We start from the raw sequence: 23,420 nt of genomic DNA, 5'->3' as shown, positions 1-23,420 counted from the left end.
CACCAAGAACCATGGTGTTCAGTTTGTGACCCACACATAAAAGCACCCAGCCAAGGGGGACATAGGATGGAAGTCCATCCCTGGTGAGGATGATGTTGGCAATTTAAAATTCTGGTTTTCTCCTATTTAAATCAACACATATTGAACCTATACTCTGTCCCACATAGTTAAGCATCATTTCCCCAAATCTGTCCAAACATTGGGCAATAGTCTGAAGAGGGAGATGGGGGGATGGTTTCTGCAGGAAATCTGTGAGTAGGATCCTGAAGGACATTCACCAGTCAAAGAAGAACACTACAGAAAATAGGGGCTTAAAGAAACTCAGTTAAGGTAGGAATCTTTGAAATGGGAAGAAGTTGGGGTAAATGTGTGCGTGCAACTGGATCTGAATTCTACACATACTGACTGATATGGCCACACAATATTGTCAGAGCTGGGAGGACTGAACAGTAGCATAAAGGGACAAGATTTCTAACTTCAAAAAACAACCACCAAGGGCTTCCCTGGTGGCGCAGTGGTTGAGAGTCTGCCTGCCGATGCAGGGGACACGGGTTCGTGCCCCGAACCGGGAAGATCCCACATGCCGCGGAGCGGCTGGGCCTGTGAGCCATGGCCGCTGGGCCTGCGCGTCCGGAGCCTGTGCGCCGCAACGGGAGAGGCCACAACAGTGGCGTACCGCAAAAAAAAAAAAAACAAAAAACCAACCACCAAGAGGGTAATTTCTCTCCACTCACCTTAACATAACCACTTTTTAAGGCAGACTTTACTAGTTTCCTTCAAACGAATAATAAATTGGGTGCCCTAGAAAGGTGAGGTTTTAGTGGTACTCAGACTCTTCCCAGAAGGAGGGGGGCATCCAGTAGGTGGACTCAGCGAATGAACTGGTTCACCTTTGCTTCACTGAGTAGCGCTGCTGCTCCTCTTGGAGATCCTGCCACCTGAGCTCCAGGTGAGAATGGACATTGCCTGCCTTGTTGAGGTTGCACGTAGTACGCACTCAGCTAAAATTTCCTAGATGTTAAATGAATGTTTCTTCCTGTGCTACAGTAACTGGCTCTTTAGAGTAAATGGCAGAGGCTCCCCTGCATCCGAACTGGATTAAACTCCATTAGGAGCAGTGCACGCTGGGAAATGGCCTCACTGGCCAGGTTCCTCTGGGCTCCCTGTGGGTGGTGGGACCTTCATCCCTGGCAGGGCTATGGAGAGAGTCTCAGCCAGAAAACCAGGCTGAGACGATAAAGGCTTTCTTCAGCTTCATGCAGGACAAGCACTGGCAGAGAATCAGAGAAAGCAGAGAGGGTCTTGATCACCTCCATCGATTCTCAAACTGAGCACCTGTAAGATCATTCTCACCGGTAGTTTCCCAGCAAGGAAGGGGTTTGTGGGCAGCAAAGTATGTCCTTAGGCAGCAGTCAGTTGGTTTCCAAAAGCTATCAAGGAGTCATTTTAGAATCCCTTTGCACAGATATGTCCAGAACATTGACCAGAAGAGAGACGAGAAAGACCATTATGGAGAAATGTTCTTTCATATGTTCAAACCTCCTCTCAGCTGTGTGTTTGACACAGGTCCCGTAGAAACTGCTGCAGAAACTACTGACACAGCTTGTATGTAGGCATCCTCCGTTTTTATAATCCCCGAGTTTCAGTAAAACTATCTCCACTTCCACAGATGGCAGGAGGAATAGACAGCATAATATGCTGTCTACAGATGGGTATTGATTCTTTTTCAGTATGCGCCAAATACAGTAAGGATTTTTTTTTTTTTTTTGCGGTACGCGGGCCTCTCACTGTTGTGGCCTCTCCCATTGCGGAGCACAGGCTCCGGACGCGCAGGCCCAGCGGCCATGGCTCATGGGCCCAGCTGCTCCGCGGCACGTGGGATCCTCCCAGACCGGGGCACGAACCCGTGTCCCCTGCATCAGCAGGCGGACTCCCAACCACTGTGCCACCAGGGAAGCCCAGCAGGGATTCTTAATCATTTTATAAATTGTATAATAACCGAACGATAAATACCTTGAAGACTAAAAAAATACTTTCTCATCAAAATAAAAACATTACCCTGCACCTATGGGAATTCTACATTTTTAAAGGGGCTATTCCTTCAACTCTTCTTTTATTCCTAAATCACCCATTAATTCATTTGTTCATTAAAAAAATTTTATTGAGCACCAAGTAAGTATGAGGCACTAGGTTAGACAACTGGGATTTAGGATACAGAAGGCAAGGGGTAGGTAGGGAATAGATTCTATTTATTTATTTTCCTTCCACACAAAATTTATACCTTGAGTCGTTTTCAGGCATGTTCCATTCTGGGGTGAAAATGTAGAATTTTGAGAAATACAGTTGGTAGGTGCCGTTTGTACATGGTCAGTCTTTCTCCTCCCCTTTCTTCACCCATACTTGCTAGGTGAAACCCATTTTTTCCCCAGGGAAAAGGAAATAATCTTGATCCTTCTTGTCTGTGACACTTGATTGTTTGTCTCCCTCGGAATGAGTCTGCATCTGTGAGGATGCACATTCAGTTGAGTCCAACCCTCAGAGAACTCAAGGATATCTTCATGATAAAACCCTATAACGGAAGACAATATTCCACCTTCAAAATATCTTACACAGCCTCAGTTTTCTGTTTCAAAATTGTCTTTAATCAAATGCTTAATCACCTCTTCTAGATCGATAAAAAATATTATTAGGAAGTTGTAAGGACTTTTTTGTTGGTTAATCATTTACAACCCCCCTTCAGCTTTCAAAAGAGATTTGAGGCTGCTTAAAATAGAAAGCATATATGTCACATGGCTTTTAAAATAGAATAACATGAAGAAGTTGGAGAAACTTTACTATAGTCCTATTATTTCTTTCATAGAAGTCATATAAAAAGATCGTGCAATTCTAAGGCACAGCAACCTTCCATTAAAATCCTAATTTTCACTTTGCTTTGAAATTGCCTGTACGCCAACATTAACCAAGGGTCTACCGGGGGCCAATCACTCTTCGGCACTTCACAGGCACTAACTTGTCTGGTTCCTGGGATATTATCATTACCCCTATTTTAAATATGAGAAAACTAAAGTTTAAAGAGGTTAAGCAGCTTGCTCGGAGTCACACAGCTTGGGAGTGGCAGAGAGAGTTACAATCTGGGTCTGATGGTCTCCAGAGGACTTCATTACTAATGAATATTTTAAAATAGTGGGTCCCATGCCATTAGTGGCCCGTGAGATCAACCTAGTGAGTTGTGATGCCTTTTCAACTGAATAAGATAGAATAGCAATGATCAGAGTTCATCCACTGTAGTAAAAGGTAAGTAATATTTCAAGAAATTTTGCTTTCTCTGTGTGTGTATGTGTGTGTTTGTCTGCCAGACTGTGATGTGATACCAAACTTATTTCTAACTGTGAGTTACTATTTTAAACAATTCTAAAGCTGCTACACTAAAAAATATTGACCCTTATTCATGTTTCACACACAGGAGGACAGCTAGTTTTTATAAATCTGCCCCCTGTAGAAATCGTTATAAGAAAGAAGTTAAGAGATTTTAAAATCTATGACTCAGCATCCCTCTCCCTGTGTGAATAGGCTTAACAAGCCAAACCCCAGAGCCACACAGCAGAGAGTTTTCCTAAAATAGTCAGACCTGACTGGTCTTATGCCCAGTTGCTCATACTAAATCATTCATCGACCACTGCAGCAGAAGCAGAGAAAATGGTTCTTGCTTTTGTAAAAACAAATCCAGTGGGTAGAAAAGAATCTGAGGGCCACACTCGCCACTCAGGGCAGGCCTAGTGGATGCAGCAGCAGCAGCTCCCATGGGAGGATGGACACTGCTTCATCCGCCTGTGCCCAGGAAAGGGCCAGATGCTGCTCTTTTATGTGTTTGCTGGATCTTGAGGGTCACCACGACTAAAGGACTAAAGCTCAAAAAATCAAATAATCTACTCATCCTCTCTAACAATATCACTAAAAGCTTGACAATGCACGGTAACTCAGACATAGCTTTAGTGCCTGTAGCAAACCCCTGCCCTTTTACAAACGGCATGATTCGTTAAACAAGGAAGGCCAGCAGCCTTCACCGACTTTAGGAAAGCCTGGTGATCCGTCTGGTGGGAGAACACCTCCATGCAAGGCAGCATTTGCTTGGAGCGCCCAGACCTCGCCAGGGTGTTTTCCCAAGAACCAGAGTAGAAGTGCCTTCATATTCTCAGCCTTCATTCCTCATCTTTATGTGGAGATAATAATACCAACAACACAAAGTTGCCATTAGGATTAAGTGAAATAATTAGGAAACGCCCGGCACACAGTAGAAGATGCTCCACGAAGGTTGGTTCTCTAGTTCTCTGCAGTATCAAAAAGCCCCGTGCCCCCAGCCCAAGAAAATTCCTGAACATGACGCCAACCTTCAGTGGTGCGGTTAGGAAAACTTTGCCAACAGCCCTTGTTCCCTTCAATTAGTCATGATGAGTAGACTACTACACTACTCTCTGCCTGAGTCTGCATTCTCCTTAAATCTGTTTCTGTGAAGTTTCATCTTGCGCTCCTCCCCCCCCCCACTCACATTTTATACCCTTGACTCATTTATTTTGCAGCTGGGAGTTTGTACCTCTTAATCTCCCTCGCCTATTTCTGTCCAACCCATACTCCCTTAAAAAAAAAAAAAAAAATAACATGACTTGCAAATTTTTACTAAAGTATTTACAAAAAAACCACATCTCTTTATTTTCTGGAAAGTACTCTTTCAAAATTAAAAGTGTCTCTTGCATCTAAAATTCTGGAATTTCTTCGGTCATCCTATCCACAGTTATAGTAACTTTGTAAATGTTAATTATATTTCCTTCCTGTGCTTTCTCATTCAACCCAGCAGTTGTTCAACTCTCATTCATTTTCTCGTACATTCCCAGCACAAGAAGACTATTTTTAATTCACCCTCATAGAAGACTTATGCTCCTTGAAGTGCAGGTTCCTGATTACCCCTAGCAAGACGGTTAAAAATGGGCCTCTGGGGTCAGAGGGTTGATCAAATCTACCTGTGTGATTTTGCATTCAACTTCCCTAACCCTGAAATAGGAAGGATACTATCACCCACACATAGACTTGTTGAAGGAATAACTGAGATTAACCACTGTGCAAACTACCTGGCACACAATAAGCCCAATGAGTGTTAGATGTTATTACTCAGTATTATCTCTCCTTGTTCCAATGCGGTTCTGGATTTCACTGTCATGCACACTTAAACTCTCCTTTTGCATGTGTATTTTCATTATGTCACCTCAAATCTTCCTTATAAAGGATTAATAAGTAAATAAATCCACCTATTTGGTCCTGTTAGCTCATAGTTTTACCTTTTGGTTTCCAGGAGTGGAAACCAAAATTAAACAGGTCTTTAATTTCATACAAAAGTAGGACAATGGCTTTGGTTTTGTTTACCGTTGCCTTCCTGAAGCAAATTCAAAATGAGCCTTGATTCCACTCTTGGTATAGCTGGTGTTTGGTATGATTGTGATTATTTTAAATGTTAAAATTATAACATTATATTTTTTTCAGAGAAACTGTACACTAAGAATAACACCAGACAAACTCAACTCATAGCATTTTGTGAAAATTAAATGGAATAACACAAAAAGAGTTTGGCCATGTTAACAAGCTCTTCTCATTACGTAAGACTTTTGTCCCCTCTTTCTCATAGATTTTGCACTGACCGAAGGAAGTACAATCACTCCTTTGTGCCCAAAAGGGTACTTTCCCTGTGGGAACCTGACCCAGTGCTTACCCCGTGCTTTCCACTGTGACGGCGTGGACGACTGCGGGAACGGAGCTGACGAGGAGAACTGTGGTGAGTCCTGGGCTCAACTCCATACAGACGCCACCCCTTGTGAACCGCCCAAAACTGTGGGTGGATCAGATGCTAATGGTGATGAAAAAGGGGAAAAGGGGATTTGGTACTCTATAGGGAATCCTATTGTGACACAACTAATTGCTTCCCAATGGATTTGTGATAATTACCAGAATTTTCATATATTGAAGTTGCTTAAGTCAGAAGTGTATGTATTACAAAAAGTTGTATTTGATGAAAAAATAAAATTATTTAAAGTTCTACTTGGATACCCATATGTTAATTTTAAATGGCTTACTATGACCACTTCCCTATGGCTTGGTAATTTGATTCAGCTTCAGGAATATCCTTAAAGGGCAAATGGGCCTGCCTAGAGAATTAAGTTATTCAGTAGACCTATATCCAGTGCCCCTTGTGAGCTCTCCAAGTCACCAGGGCTCAGCAGGCTCAAGGGAGCCTCAAAAGCCTGCCCTTATGCAGTTCACAGGGACCGTGTGAAGAAGCAGGACAGTAAACTTGTAGGTAAACAAATTAAATAATTTCAGAGAGCGATAAGTGCCATGAAGTATACAGAACAGGATAACGGGATAGAAAGTGAGTTGGGGGAAAGGCTACTTTAAAGATATAGCCAGAAAAACCCTCTCTGAGATGATGACATTTGAATTGAGAATGAAATGAAAAGAAGAAAGAAACCGTGAAATATTCTGGCGAAGTTCCAGGCAAAGGAGACAGCAAATGCAAAGGCCCTGAGGTTGAATGAAACAAGACAATGTGTTTGTGGGAAGGAAAAGCCCGATTGGCTTGGGCAGAGTGTGCAAGGATAAAGAGGGTAAAGAGGTAACAGGGGTCAGATCACGAAAGGTCTTATAGGCCATTTTAGGTCTGTATATCAGGACTGTACATGTCATCTAATCTAACCCGTGTGTTTTTCTCTCGAAGAAACTGAAGCCAAGAGAGGTTGACATGTCTAGTTAGTCACAGAGTACACGCTAGAACCCAGGTCTCCTGAATCTGAATGAATCCTGTGTGATTTATACCACACAGAACTGCCACTCCTTGGCACTGCCCAGCTAGCAATCAGAGGCGACGGCAAAGTCCAGGAATGCCAGTGTGCATCTCTAGAATCTGCTCTCCTGCCCCAGCACCGCTGCCTTCACCACCTGTGAATCACTCCTGCTCAGCCTGTAGGGTGCAGTTTAGGTGTCCCCTCCTGCCCTGAGAAGCTCGGCTTTCCCAGCCATGCCTCCCCACCCTGAAGCTCCACCCCAGGTCTAGGACAAGCACCCTTTCTCTCTGTTGCTATAGCACCCTGGGTATACCCGGAGGACTGTACTGAGGACTGCCTTGTCTTCACACTGTACTTCTCTCACTAGACATAAACCCCTTGAGGAGAGTTCTCATTTGTTTTGGTGTCACCAGATCCTAGAACAGTAGAGTACAATCAGTGCTCGTGATGGGGCAGCTCTCTGGACGCCAACGGCAAGTCACTCAAATTCTTGGCCTTTCCTCTTCAGTGGAAATCTTAGACCGTGCATGTTAGCTGCCTCATGAGGGTGTTAGGAACGCAAATTAAATAATTCATGTAAAGACATCAAATAGAATAATTTGAAAAACCACTGAGGTTATCAGCAAGAAATAAAAATAAACTAAAATTTTCAGAGATCAAAGGGACCTGCGGGCAGTTATTTAAATTTACTTTTCTGTTTGTATGAACTTCAGTATCATACATCATACTGTGTGTTTTATCACTTTAAGAGCTTATGCTAAAGTAATGATGCTTCAAAAATCAAGCCTTCTTTTTTAAAAGAATACAATTTTATTGCAGAAAACGGAAAACTTGGCAAATAAGCAGATTATATCATCTGACAAGTTGAGAAAATATTTTTCTCATCAGGACTAGACAGACTTTATTAAAAGGAACTTGGTTTTTTCCTTATTAAAAAGGTCAGGTGCCATAAACTTTGTCAGAACTCATTACATATATCAAGTATGTATCTGCATACACATATGCATATGACAAAATAAAATTCAGATTATATTTTCTTCTGAGGACCTCAAAATTAAGATCAAACATTTAAAATGTCAGCATTAGAAACAGGTGATATTTTTCAAGATGGATACACGTATGGAAAATAATCATCTATTTTCATTATATATTTTATGATACACACATTTAAATTATTTGTAATTGCAGAAAAAGACTCCAGATGTTTGCCTACCTTTCCCTCCCTTGTTATCTTTCTATTACTTAAACAAATTTTTAAAATTGATTTCATGATCAAATTTTTATACTTTTGTTTTGTAATTTGATATTTTACTTCTAGAATAACTGACACATGTTCATCGCCGTGTGTTTCACAGGAGACACTAGTGGATGGGCGACTCTGTTTGGCACAGTCCATGGAGATGCTAATAATGTGGCATTAACACAGGAGTGCTGTAAGTGGTATTGGTTTGAAGACTCAACCTCAGCTTTGCGAGCAACATTATTTATGGGGCATGGATTTATATGGGTAGTGTGATAAATTCCCTTTAGAATTTCAGTTTCAGTTCAATGTATTTCAGTGGTCTGTTATCTGCTCTTGGGACTGAAAAGATAGAAAGAAGAAAACAACATGCTCCATTCATGCTCATTCTGTGTATTAGCCTGAGTGCAAGAATACATAGGTACTGAATACTTGTGACAAATAATAAAGATCTTACTCCCTTTACTTACTTTCTTTAATAAAGATATTAAGCACCAACTACTTTCCAGGACCTATGTTAGGCACTGAGAGTGCAAGGATGACTAAGGTCCTCAAATACCTCACACTGTTGCAGGAAAGACAGACCCTTATAGAAGCAGGAATGGTACAATATTTGTGCGAAACTGAAGGAAGGATGTTTGCACAAGGGAATGTGGAAGCCCTTTGGGAGAAATGATGGCTGTGCCAGGGATGGGGAGAAATCCACAGACAAGGTGACATTGAGATGGGCTTGGAAGTCCTTGGATGGAGGGAAGGGGAAGAGGTGACAGGATGAGCAGGGTAGTACGATCTGCACAACAGTGGGGTCAGTCAGAGCCTGCTTCACATTCATTCTAGTACATGCGCTGGAAGGGTGGAGCCAGGCCACAAAGGGTTTGGGGTGCACTCTTTGGAGTCCAGCCTCTATCCCAGAGATAGAATTATATCTCTCTATATACACAGATTGTATTATATGTTAATATATTATTATATTACATATACTATGTATATACACAGATATAATTATGTAGGTGTATGTACAATTACAAGCATACATTAGTATGTATACATAATATATGTATATGAAGTCCATATATTAAATACCACACTATAGTATATTATGCACTTTATAATACCTGGTTATAATTACCACTTATTAGGTACTTTATTATACACAAATATATCATACATAAAATTAGAAATTGAAAAGAGTAAACTAAAAAGCTTAAAAATAAATATAACTGAAAATTCTAACATTTTCTTCCGGAACCGCAATGGGTCATCTTGCACACATGCCATTGTGGAGATCACTGCTGTATTCAAGGTGTAACCACCAAAGTTGTGAGCTTATTTCCATTTAGTGAAGAGGAAGATGGAGTGATAAGAAGTGTATGTGAAAATGATTCTTCTACCAGAATTTTAAAGAATGGATTAGAACAGTGTTCTCACCCTGAGACAATTCTGCCCCTGGAGAATGTTTGGCAGTGTCTGGAGACATTCTGGGTTGTCACAGCTGGAGAGGGGTGGGTGACTGCTGGCATCTAGCGGATGCAGGCCAGAGGTGCTGCTGAACCTTCTACAGTGCACAGGACAGCTCCTCACGACAGAGAATGACCCTGATCTGACCCCAATGTCAACTTTGCCGAGGTTGAGGAGAAAGCTTGGTGAAAGAGACACTGAACATTATGTTTCTTGCAATGCTCCAGACTAATACTAAGAACCTGAGCCCAGAAAATACCTCTGGGAAGAGTGAGGTAGAGCTTCAAGAGGCACTTCAGAAGAAGAATACAGAGGTTGGGGTTTGACTGACCTACAGGTGAGGGAGTTACACTCACATTTCTGGTTTAGTCAACTGGCTCAGCTTGGAGTACGCGAAATTCTCTTATTGGTAAACAAGAGCTTCCAGTCCTAGGCTTTCGATCTAATAATGTAACCGCTATTTTCAATGTCAATTAAACATTGAAGCGAACAATCTGGAGTTATCTTTAGGAAGTTGAGATGATCAGCATAAGCCTACGAACTCCACAGAATATTTTCTAAACACTTATACACTAGAATGCATCTTCTGGATTAGGGAGGCACTCAATAAAAGTGTGTTGGATTTACTAAAATTTGGTGAAATTGATTTTAAAGATGAAGTTTGAATAAAAGTGATCTAAAAGAGGCAGAGCAATTAGAACTTATAATCAGATTTAAATAAATAATAAATATAAACATTTGAAAAGAACTCTCACTTCTTTTAGCTCCTTCAAAAAAAATACCCACAGGATCAGAGGCAACATCAAATGCTCCATTAATATCATCCCCCAACTCTCTCTCTCTCTCTCTCTCTCTCTCTCTCTCTCTCTCTCTCTCTCTCTCACACACACTCACACACACACACACACACACACACACGAGTCATTGTTCTGTGGACCAACTTGGCCTGGTTTCTCCATAGATTTCTCATATGCCATTATTTTAACAATTAACATAATTAATAACTACATAATATATAAATAAAAGAATTATGTGATAGTGTTTATATATTATTAATATATTATGATAAATCTTACTGATTATGGTAATATGCCATTGCATTAATAATTACGTGAGTTCCTTCAAGGTAAATCCTAAAGTGTTTTCCTTCCTTCTGAATGCTTCGGATAGATGGATCTTTGGTCCTTTTCTGCTTTACAGTTTCTCTACAACTTTTACCTACCACGTTAACTTCATAGTAATGAAAAGCTAAGAGCCAGAATGATAGGGTGTCTGGGTTGGTTGATTTCACTAAGGCACAGTGATGGCCACTGCCCAGCCTGCATCTCACTCTTGTCGCAGCTGTAAGAGAAGTTTGAAAGGGGGAAAATAATTGAGTTTGATTTTAACCAGCAAGCATTTACTGAGCAACCTCTTTGTGCCATTCAATTAAATGGAATTGACTCAGTTACACCCATTAAAGATTTATTCAATCATACTCATGTTTTTCATTGAGAAGAACTTAATCTTGTTCACCATATGCTTTTATGCTATTTAAACATCCCTGTGGTTTCTTTCTAATCCCTTGTTAAATGCCTCTGAAATGACCACTGGAAGCTAGAACTGAGATGAATACCACATGAGTCTATATTTGTTTTTGGTTTTGTTTTTCATACTTTATTTATTTATTTATTTTTGGCTGCATTGGGTCTTCACTGCTGTGCACGGGCTTTCTCTAGTTGTGGCGAGCAGGGGCTACTCTGTTGCAGTGCACGGGCTTCTCATTGCGGTGGCTTCTCTTGTTGCAGAGCACGGGCTCTAGGCACGTGGGCTTCAGTAGGTGCAGCACGCAGGCTCACTAGTTGTGGCTTCTGGGCTCTAACGCGCAGGCTCAGTAGTTGTGGTGCACGGGCTTAGTTGCTCTGCAGCATGTGGGATCTTCCCAGACCAGGGCTCGAACCTGTGTCCCCTGCATTGGCAGGCGGATTCTTAACCACTGCGCCATCAGGGAAGTCCCAAGTCTATATTTGACTAGGAGAAAATTCTTGTTTGCTTTTATTATGGACCAGAATAAGTTCATTTAACAAGATGTGAATGTTATACATTCAATGGAAAAAGAACAATGCCAGTTACTAGAAATAAAGTCATAATTAAAGAGGGGTTTTTTTTCCTATTGAATCGTTACTCTTTTTGCCCCCTAGTTTTAAATCAGTACCCACAACGCTGTGACTGCAAAGGAACTGAGTTGGAATGTATAAATGCTGGCTTGAAGTCTGTGCCAACCGTTTCCAGCAATGTGACATTACTGTGAGTAAAATTCAAATCTTGATATTTGCTCTTGAAGTCACGTGAAAACTGTGTAGTCTAATCTAACCTCTCTTTGTTCTGTTTTATGCTACTTATATATTAGCAAAATCATAGAAAGTCCCTTTAAAACCACCAGCCATCAGAGAACTCTGCACACTCTTCTCCAGGGAAAAAATGTTTTAAACATTGTATGTGTTTAAAACAGGTTATCGTTTAGCTCACAAACGTCTGTGGCCTGGAGTTATTTTCAATTTCCAATTCATGTATTATTACTAATATGCCAGTACTATACAAGTAAAAATAAAAATTTGAAAAAAAAGAAAGGTACTCACTTATTCTATCTCATTTTAAATAGTGGTAATTTGTCCAGGACTTTAAGGTATAAAAGACCCGCGAAGCTAGCTATGACATAATTGTGCAAGTTTTTCTGAACTCTGCATAGAAGTTTTGAGAGCCTCAGGAATTTGCCTGCAGACATATCATAATTTGGGCATGCATGAGTTGGTTAGGATTTTCGTTGTGTTTTGTTAATTAGCTAGAGAAGAAAAAGTTAAATCACCATAGATGTTCCAGTCTATTATATTGCACTAACTGGCTAACCTTGTCAGATATTTGCAAACTGTTTTAATTTTGCTTTATGGACTTTTCGTTCTCACGTGAAGGTTCTTATGTATTATGGGCATTTTCAAACGTGTGTGACGTGGTAATGGAGCATCATCAAGTATTCTCAAGCATGCAGCTTCTAGGGAAGAGTTTGATTGGTCATAAAATCCATAATAACGTTTTCTTTCCATGTTATTTTAGGTCTCTTAAGAAAAACAGTATTCACAGTCTTTCAGATAAAGTTTTCATCAAATACACAGAACTTAAAAAGATGTAAGTAGCTATTCATAGTGTTTTTATGGGAAAATCTATGGGATGTTTTGTTTAAGATGTTTTTAATCTAAGAGTAAAATGAAGTATAAGGTTGATTACCTTTATCATTAAAGTTATTTTTCTAAATTTTATTAAGATTAGACAATAAAGCATTGAAAAGTATGCTTTCTTTCCATTTCATAATTTAAAATAACAACTGGTTTTACTTAAACCTTCTGTAGAGAGTTAAACTGGATTGAGCATCTCAGTAAGAAAATACATAGTTCCACGGTTTTACTCCAGATCATTTGGAAAATGACATTGCCGATTCAGAGGCACTAGATGCACTTTTTAACCTGGAAGAGTGTTAGCATAGACAAGAACCATCGTTTAAAACATACAATGATAGGATATGGACTGTCTCCCAGGACAAAAAGAGCAAAAACTCGATCTTGGTGAAATCGGTGATATTAGCATATCTGAGGAAAGAAAATAACAAATAGGACAAGGTCAGCCATGAGAAACAAAGTGTCAGGATGCTTCCAGCATCATCAAAAAAAGAAAACCAGGATCTGAGAGATACAATCCCTAGAGATAGTCTCTGTTGGGGGGCAGGGACGGATTGTGCATCTCCACCATAACTCCCATGAACTTTACTGTGACACTGTTCATATCAAGATGGAGAATCTCTTTGCTTTGATTCCCTGCTCATCAATCAACCTGATGATGACTAATTAACTTCCTAAATTATTCATACTTAAGTATCTGGAAGGTTACCTTGGATGGGGAATAATAACATTCTAATTAGTGGAATGGAATACATCCTATTTAAATAAAGCAATTAGGGAATTCCCTGGCAGTCCACTGGTTAGGGTTTCACACTTCCACTGCAGGGGGCATGGGTTCGATCCCTGGTCGGGGGAACTGAAATCCCACATGCTGCATGGCGTGGCCAATAAATAAATAGATAGGTAGATAGATAGATAGATAAATAAATAAATAAAGCAATTAAATATTCAACCTCTTGAGAGTTTGTTTACTCCGTGTCAGTCCCTCTGAGCCTGAGTCACTCTGGGATAATGGAGAGGTCAACTTTCTGCGCTTGCCAAGGTGATCATTAGACTAGATTAGAAAATTAGCAAGACAATGTTGTAAGGCCCCTAAGTAGTACCATCATCTTACAATTTTGCCCTTTAACATTCAGAATAGAAGGGAAAGTTTCTAGAAATGTGATATATATTAAAATCCAGGATAAAAAATAATCTGATCCTTTGCTGATACTGGACAAACACATTTGGTTTGAAATGCCATCAACAGTTCTGTGCTGCTTATGAATTTAGGTACAGACTCCCTTATACAAGAAAGGAGGTCCCTGAAGGAAGTCCATTAGCGAGGAAGAATCTTGTGTGAACATAGAGAATCATGCCTGTGTTTGATTGTAGCCTCCGTGATTCAGTGAGCTCCTTCTTCTCCATCCTGGAGAATGTGGTCCTGTTGTTATTGTCCCCTGGAGTAGCTATGCATTGGCTCTGGGGTTCCAGACTTCTCTAGAGAAGAAATCTTAACTATACTGCTTCTGGTCTTACTGGAAATGCTTAGAATCACAGCCTGTTCATTTCTACAAATCAGTATTGTCCTTGCACTCCCTGAATAATGCTGAAGGGAAGAAAACTAAAATAGCCTAGCAGAAAGGAAGGAAAAATATTCATGTTTTAGAGTAGCTGTTTAAAACTATTATCTAGAGTCATAGAAGTCTTATGAATTCCTAATTAAGTCTTCTCATTATTTACAAGGTAACTAAAGTCTGCAACAGTTAAATGACTTACCTAAGATCTACAGCTAACTAGTAGAAGAGCTAGAATTTACAGCCCATATCTTCTGATGCCCAGGGCAGTGTTTATTCTACAATAACCAGAAACCTAGAGATGGAAAGAAATTGCTCTAGCATCTAACTGAATCTTCTACTACCAACACATACTCTTCTGTCCCACGCAGTACTCCTTTCTATATCTTTTGCCCCCGAATTTGGGGAAAGCTGACTTCTGGGGAGGCAGAGGTATCACTAGAAGGTTAAGCAAGGAGATTTGAAATTAGACTTCACAGGCCAAGTCCTTCCACTGATTCATAGCTTTGTTCTGTGTCAATACTTCTCTCTCGGTATCTGGTAGCCCACTGAAGGGAAGAACGTGGAAGCGCTCGTGATAATACAGGCCCCAATTTTCCCTAGTGAAAAAAAGCAGAGATTTTTTTTCCCACCAGATTGCCCAGATCAGCTGGCAGTTTCTCCAGTTAAATGTTGAATTTCTCCTAAGCCTGAGAAAACTTAAGTACCACATCATAACCTGAGTATCACTCAGCAGGGGTTCTCTTAATGCAAGCTGTTATTTGATGCTTTCGAGGCAATTTGATTCTCCCAGAGACTCAGAGAGAAAAAAATTATAAGACTCTTATCAATAAACATTCACCAAGTGTCTCTTAATGCAAGGCACATCAAGGGGGATTAAACGCAATTTCTTACATCCATCTGTCACTTTTTAAAGTTGGCAAAGACTTCCAACATTTGGAATTCTCATTTGGGCTTTGACCCTCAAGGTCTGTGCGGTAGGGCAGACAGCGTCAGGTTCCTTTCAGGAATGAGGAAACTATCCTTGGAGAAGAAAGTTTGTTTGAACAAAGTCAGCCAGCTGACAAGTATTAGAACTTGGCTTCAAAGCCAGACCTCTGACTGTAGTCCTCTGGAAGTCCACCCACATGGGCCAATCTCAGAATATTGTTACCATCGATGAAAGTGTCCAGAAAACAAACTTTGGTTTCAAAATAACCGAAGTTCTTTATAAACATTATTCAAATAGCCTAAAGCAGTTCATAAGCCCAGCAACTCTTCTTTAAATCTCCTTCCCCTCCCCCATCCCCTTTTCATACCACTCAGCTCCTCCCGTCACTCTCCGGAACCCGCAGAAAATTCTCCCCAGTGTCAGGCAAGCCCTTGTCCTGTCCTGTCCCTTTTCTTCCTGATCCTGCATTACAACAGTCCAAACAACCAACGTAGCAAAACATAAACCGTCCGCAGGAAGAGGTGTCAGGGGAAGGAGGAAACTAGATGGACAGAACTCTTGGTAGAGACAGCAGGAGGGTAAAAGCTGGCCAAGCCCACATGTTCGTTCATTCTTTCAACAAATATTTATTGATACCTATGAGGTGTCAAGGATATAGCGGTAAACAACACATATGAAAAGCCCTCTCCTCAAGGAGCTCAACTTCCAATGGAGAAAGATAAAAATGTGTAGTGTGTTAGATAGCGATTATGGGGGGAAAAAATAAACCAGGAAGGGAATTAGGAGGTGCCGAGGGAAAGGAATTTCAAACGATATGCAAATAAACTGTCCTGTCACATAACTCTACTACTGCCCAAAACATCTGAAAAGCTCCCCGTGATTCTGAGGTTTACCCCAGGAGATCAGAACACACCCAGTAAGTCTTCTATGTAACTCCTCTGATATTCAAAGATGGCCATTATCACCATGCACCCACCCCAGGTTTCTCCCCATGCAGCCTCGAATCCTTAACTTCTTCCCCAAAGGGCCTGGTTTCAAATCTGTTTGTCACTCTGTATATGGTCACCTACATATTCCTTACGTGTAGTATCTAGAATAAATGTAATATTATCACTTGTATGACACATACAAGGGCAGAACAGGGGGAAGCTAGCAACCCTTCCTTTCTAAACTCCTTATGCCCTAAGGTTACATTTGTTCTTTTTGTGGCTACTTCATACTCTTAACTCCTAGTAATTGTGTCTCTGAAATCCCTCATCCTGTACCACATGCATAACTGACAAGTGACGGCTTCTCCATCCTGTACTTGTGCGCTTCTCCATCCTGTACGTGTGCGCTTAGCACCTGAGAGCTAGTCGTGGTACTTCAGATTTATCCCTGTTCAGTTTCACCCTGTTAGATTCAGCCTTTCTTACCAGACGGGGAAGATCTTTTAGGCTCATCCAACAGATTCACTCTTCATCCCAGCACTCTGTTATCTGAAAATAAGATGAGCCGTCTTTACCTAAGTCATGGAGCAGAATATTGAGCAGGACAGTGCCAATATTCTTTATTTTGTCTATAAAAGCATCATAAAACCACTTAATCAATGCCTGGTAGACATATAAGCAAAGTCGACCACACATTTTTATCTGATCAGTCTTTGAATGCAGAAAATCAAGTTGGTCTGACGTGCCCTGTTTTTCGTGAACTGCCCTGTTCCTGTTCTCTCTGAGGTGCTCACGAAGCAGCATCACAATATCCTGTCCTACGACCTCGCCCAGAACCAACTTCAAGCTCATCCAACTATAGCTTGTGAAATCGACTTACCTTTTGGAAAATCAAAACGGCATTTGCCACCTTTAATTTTCCAGCCGCTGTTCCTTTTTCCAGATTCCACTGATCACGACTGAGTGTACGCATTTTCAGTGTTTCTCAGTTTCTAGGAGAAATTGTCCAAACCAGAGGCTTTAACTCATTTTGATTAACTTATTCTACCATTTTGGGCTTTCACTGCCACAATGCTCTATCCTATTTATTCACTTCAGTCCTGAGGTCACCTTCGTTGACCAAGAAGACAAGCACAATGTAGGAGTTGAGAATTTATATTATTTTATTATTTCATGATAATATAAAACATGTCCCACACAGCAGGCTTGGGCTTTTCCTTAGCATTTTCTTGTTTCCAAAATATAACTAGAAATTCATTTCTACTGCCCATTGTATTCTTCACTGTCTGAGTTTTGAACATGTCTTAGGTCATTCTTTCAATTATGATTCCATTTTGTGAACACCTCACCTTCATCCTTGGAGTTTGAAGAAACCCCTTATTACCATCCTATCCTCTTCCTGAACTGGATGGTCCTCTGGCTCTCTCCTAGCACCATGTACCGCCACTGCCAGCACCCCTCATTGTCACATACGCTGAAACATATATGAGGATCAGTGTGCATTTGTTAAAGGAATGATGTGTAGGACTAACACACAGGGCTAAAGAGAAGGTGGGGCGCATCTTCAGCAAGGAGGACCAAAAAAGCATAAGCAGAAACACTCAAAGGATGTTAGGAAGAGAGTGACCAGGGAAGTTTGTCTAAAGGAAAAGAGTTCCCACAGGAATGATGGAGTGTATGCTGGAGAGGTCATTGAATCATGATTGTAGGGCCTTTGAACGCTAGGCTAGAGCATCTGGGCTTTATTCTGTTTGACCAGGGAAAAGACATGCATGAATATGTGTTTTAGATTGTATTGAGCTTATAAAGTTGATATGCATCTTTAAGTTGTATTGGGATATATCCTAAGGGATCACCCAATTTAACGTCAAGTGCGTCTCCGGTCTCGCATGCTCTAAATGTTCACAGTGAAATTAAGGTCATTTAGGCATCCAGAAAAAGAAATTCCTAAGTCAAAACAAAATGTTCATTGCTAGATGAACAAATGTCACTTATCTGAATGCTTTCACTAGCGATCAGTTTATTCTTTTTAATATTCTTTTAAACTTCCTAACATTAGGGGGTAAGAAGCAATTTAAGATGATCTTTGAGAGAAAGAAATAAAATACAGTTTATGAACTTGACCATAGTACTTCATCACTGCTACCACGGAAACCAGCAGCAGTTCCTCTCCTCACTGTGACATAAATTTTATTTAAATTAGGAATTCCTTCTTAAACTGGGTTCCTGTTCAACGCAATCATTGGCAACAAAATGTAATTCAAGGAGTCTGCCTGGCTCATGAATACAAAATGTTGCATTAAAAAAATAGCCTATAAACATGCATGCTATTAAAGCATTTATTTGCTTTAGTTTCAGGTACATAAATTCCTGGCGTTTCTGCTTGAAAAGTCCTGACAGCTGAAACAGCAGGAATTCATGAACCAGTAAGTTATTCTTAGAAAAACCATTCAGTGTAAAGTATATCAAACGGGCTCATATCTCAGCTGTGAAGAAAAAGAGGACACCACTTGCCAAATTGTCATGTTTCCAAATTTCCCCTCATATTCACCAAGCTACTATTCTGTAAAGAAGAAAGCAGATACTGAAAGATCAAGTTAAAAAATACAGCAGCCTAAGTCTGAGATGAGAGACCTGGGACTCTAGTTCTCCGTGGGGTGCCGGCAAACTGGCTAAATAGAAGACTAGAGCTTCTTTATTATTTAAGAAGTTGGAGTCTTAACTGGTGTCAGTGAAGGCAGATAGACTGAACGTACCGGGTGAGTCGTGCAGATCAAAGGCACAAGGTCAAATTCACAGTTTACAGCTGCCCCCATCTCTTCAAGATTGACAGCGTGTAGGTAAAATGCGCAGTGCACTTTTGACTTAATGATCTTAAATGAAATGTAAATAACACTAGTAAGGTAGTAAATTTTATATTTAAGAGGAACTTCAAATATGTAGAGTATTGTATTCTTTTTCTATTTTCATTTGCTATTGTAATATAATTCACCATATTAACTTTCATTACATCACTGTAAGGGCTCTGAAAATGCTAAGACAGATATCGATATGTATGGGTTCATTCTATTCATAGCAGAACTTTAAAGCAAAAGCAGAATTTATGCTACAATGTGAAGCATCTCCTTACAGACATGTTGCAGCAGGGAGAGGGGGATGGAATGGTACGAGTTCTTACAGGGTTTCAAGTTTACTTTGTAGGATTGAAATTGTTGCTTTGTGTGTCACTATAATTGTAATGCATGGGCTCTGTAGTACGCAGCTTTTCCACATGGTGGTACACAGAGAAAATGACAATATTTGGGATAAAAGATGGGTTTGTTAATAATTGGAAGCTAATCTTGGCTTTACTTTGCCACCTTGTGGGCTGAGGACATCGATATCCCAACACAGCTACAACGCAGTCATGACTCAAAGGCTGGGAAGCTTCGCTGGGAATAATTGTGGTGTAACAAAATTCAGAGTGCAGCCAGCTGCTGAACAAGCAAAAGATCTACCAGTAGTTTTGCAGTGAAGTATCACAACAATGAGAAAGTGTAAAATATTTTAGGAAGCAGTGGCGGTCCAGTGGTTAGGACTCTGCACTTCCACTGCAGGGGGCATGGGTTCAGTCCCTGGTTGGGGAAACTAAGATCCCACAAGCCACGTGGCCAGAAACAAAACAAATCAAAACAAAACTTTAGGACCCAAATCAAATCAAAATAAGAGACAGGGAAGCCACTCAGAAGATTATGTAGACATTAGTTACTATTAATAGCGTGAGTATTTCCTGCCTAAAGTTCTTTAGAAAATATGAAATCAAGGCTAACCTCCCAGTGTATTAATATACTGAGCACAGGAAATGGAAGTTGTTTGCTTAGATACTCTTGAAAGTGCTATTATTGAATCCATACACTCTTGCTAGATTGCTTCAGTGGTTAAGTAGCTCATGGCCCTGTGGGCTGAAGTTGGTACACTGGCCCCAGTTCAGCCACTGATGCCATTTGCGACCTTGAGCCCCTCTCTGACTAGCTGCACGCTTCTCACTCTGCATCTTGAAACAGAGCAAGACTTGCCCTCTCCTCGTTTCGTGGGAATAGAGTGAAGAGAAGTGAGGAGTTGAAGGTGGAACTCTGTACTGAAAGAGTGAGAAAGCTTAGCAGTGAGAGCCTGGCTCGTCTCGCATGGTGGGCAGCTCCTGCGTGTCACAGAAGGACGGCCACCAGAACGCCAGTTTGCAGAAATAAGACTAGTTCTGTCCCCACACACAGCGTACTGGACCTCAGTGGTTCAAGTCAGAGATGTCGGGGTCTCATCGCACGGGCGCTGTCAGGACAGCAGGCACAGCTAGGCTCACAGCCTTCTCTCATTGGCAGTGCTTCTACCTCCCAGCATGAGAATAAGACAGGACTTTGTGAGCCAAGTGCACAAATTGTCTTCAGGTGAAGAAACAACCTAACAAATACATGAACCATAATCACATGGCTCTTCTATCTTATTCCTACCAGATTCCTTCAGCATAATTGTATTAGACATATATCCAGGAAAGCATTCTTTGGATTACATAATCTGCAAATACTGTGAGTAACTTCTTTATAATTATGAGTACAATGTTAAGTAACAATTAAAAGGGTAGAATGAATGGTACTTTTTTAAAGGCTCGACTTTGGATATAGAGAAATGGGAGAAATAAGTTTTCACAAAGTACAGTGTAATTAGTTATTACACTGAAAGAACTGCTAAAAAATTCCAAGTTTTACCAGAAGACAGGTATAAAGGCTCTCTTTAATCTTGTCTCCTCAAGTTTGGGTCATTTCCACAAATAGAAAATATATAACTTACCTATACACTTTCTTAAAATGTTAGTCTACTAAGGATGTGACCAAAAGGACAAAAGCGAAAATCACCTCACGTATTTATTCTGCCGTTACACTCTAACATAATGTAATGTCCCAATACATTGTCTTTGGCGACTTTCCTGGTCCTGGCCCTGGCCCTGGTGCTCGTCTCACTGGGCCTTGGGTTATCTGTATCTCCTGCCTGTTCTTTGATCTTCTGGCCTCTGCTCATCCAGTAGAGTGCTTTCAGAAACAGATGTCCAGTAATTGTATGTGACTAAAGTGGGGTATTAAGTTTGCCTCATTTACTCACGCGTGCTGTTTGTAGATATCTCAACCACAACTGCATTACAACTCTCAGACCTGGAGTATTCAAAGACTTACATCACCTAACTTGGCTGTAAGTATTCTAGCTTTTCCTTCCCTCGGATCACAGTCCTAATGATAGTCATCAAGGCTCATAGTTTCCATCTGTTTATGTATCTTGTTTATGATACTTATTTTTCTGCTTGTCACATAACCTGGAGCATGCTACCCAAGCAGTTCAGATAATGGCTTGCCAAACGGTGGTTGTGTGAAGAGAAGTCAGTGCTACGTTTTTTCAGGTGGCCTCTGCGCCTAGAAGTCGGCTTGCTAAGTCATCCATCCACCTGGTGTTTACCTATAGCAGGGTGTCTCAGCCCAGCTCTACTGGCATTTTGGCCCAGATAATTCTTTGATTGTGGGGGGGGGGCAGTGCATTTTAGGATGTTTAGTGCCATCTGTGGCCTCTACCCCACTAGATGCCAACAGTACTCGTTCCCAGAGTTGTGACAATCAAAAATGTCTCCAGACAGTCCCAAATATCCCTTGGGGGAAAGAGCGCCCTCTGTTGAAAACCACAGACCTAGACAGTAAGCAAGATAAGGCCTTTCTTGATTTCCAGAGAATTCATAGAAAAGACTGAAAATATGTGAGCTTGTTGTGTTTCATCACTTATCAAGCTGAGCCACCAGCTCCATCCTAAGGAGTCTCACATCAGAGGTCTGTGTTTCCATCAGGAAAAATGAACAAAGGGCAGTTAGAAGGCTGTGTCAGTCCCATTTTCTGTAGGCCAGCCTGGTCTAGGGGAAAAAGCTGGGACCTCAGCTGTATCCAGATCCTCGTGTATGCCGTGGCCCCATGCTTCATGTTGCAGACAATTTTCTTGATCTTCCTAGGCCTCTCTTTCCTCATCTTTATAATCATAATTCCTTTTTTCTAAGAGGGATGTTGTGAGAATTAAATCATATAACATATATAAAGTGTCACATGCAGAATGCCTGGCATATAGTAGGTGCTCAGAAGCCCCCTTCTCCAAATCCTACCCTCAGGTACCTCTGAAAGTAAGAGGAAATGGTACCTGGCTTCAAAGGCAACGAGAGAAAAGAAGCCATATTTCCTCTTATCTATTTTTTTTCTAGGAAAATACCATATAGAATTAAAAACAGTGATTTGAATTTATAAGTCTTTTCACTCTTTCACCCTCAAAGCTTCTAATAAGTTTGTTGGCATAGGCCCCACTAATTACATCATTTAAACGCCGTGAGACCAAGGAACCATTTGTGATTTCCTAAGAATTTTTTTTCATTCATTTTTCATTTGGTCAATCAGTAGGTCAAAGCATTTATGGAGCCCATAATCAGCCAGTAGCTAAGCGCAGCTTGTCTGGACCCAGGAACCCAGAGGTGAAGGTTCTTCAGTCCAAAGGGAGACGGATATAGGGAGCAAAGACCATCGGGATGGACTTGATAAATCCTGGGATGGGGATTATGGGGGTTTGGAGGAAAGTGCTGCCCCAGCCACAGGGTGAAGGAAAAGCTCTCTGGGAAGAGCCCTGAGCCAAGTGTGGACGGACAGGAAGGAGGAGAGCAGGTGTTGGGGGGAGACAGGATTGCACGGCCTTTTATTTCTTCCTGGTTTAATTTCGCAAATGTATGTAACATTGGAAATGTTTGTGATAATGTTTTGTCAGAATTCTGGATGACAATCCCATAACCAGAATTTCACAGCGGTTGTTTACTGGATTAAATTCCTTGTTTTTCCTGTAAGTATTCATCTACCTTTTAATCCACCTGTCTATAAATTGCAATGACATCTAAAACTAGCTTACAAAAAGAGCTTTAAGAAAATCAAGACCCCTAAAATTTATACTAGTCAAAACCTTTCCTGTATTTCAAGCCACAATTACTGTTGCTACTTCCTGTCCATGGCTCATGGTATATTTTAAGCCGACTAGTTCAATTCCTTTTGATCTCCTTTAATTTCCTTTAGTCCTAAGGCATGTTCTGTTTTGTTTTTTTAAGGCATGTTTTTATTTGCAGTGGTTCATTTTTATCTCCTTACTACATTTAAATTTGTTAGAGTCTTCTAGGAGTTCAGCTCCAACTACATTTTTAACAAAGGAAAATGTGTCTTTGTCCAGCAAGAGTAAC

The 23,420-nt window shown here is 40.7% G+C and overlaps 1 protein-coding gene across 1 annotated transcript in view; it reads left to right on the top strand.

The window, feature by feature from the left end:
* Positions 1 to 4,377: 4,377 nt before the first annotated feature.
* RXFP2 (relaxin family peptide receptor 2) overlaps positions 4,378 to 23,420 on the top strand; it is a 46,292-nt gene continuing 27,249 nt past the window's right edge. The window contains exons 1-8 of the mRNA XM_049701141.1: positions 4,378 to 4,396; positions 5,675 to 5,821; positions 8,183 to 8,260; positions 11,706 to 11,811; positions 12,616 to 12,687; positions 20,638 to 20,709; positions 21,296 to 21,367; positions 22,961 to 23,032. Of these exons, the coding sequence (XP_049557098.1) occupies positions 4,378 to 4,396; positions 5,675 to 5,821; positions 8,183 to 8,260; positions 11,706 to 11,811; positions 12,616 to 12,687; positions 20,638 to 20,709; positions 21,296 to 21,367; positions 22,961 to 23,032 (638 nt within the window). The remainder of the gene's footprint in view (positions 4,397 to 5,674; positions 5,822 to 8,182; positions 8,261 to 11,705; positions 11,812 to 12,615; positions 12,688 to 20,637; positions 20,710 to 21,295; positions 21,368 to 22,960; positions 23,033 to 23,420) is intronic.

This window comes from Orcinus orca, chromosome 18 (assembly GCF_937001465.1).
Source record: "Orcinus orca chromosome 18, mOrcOrc1.1, whole genome shotgun sequence".
NCBI lineage: Eukaryota > Metazoa > Chordata > Mammalia > Artiodactyla > Delphinidae > Orcinus > Orcinus orca.
This window is presented reverse-complemented; position numbering and strand designations above follow the sequence as displayed.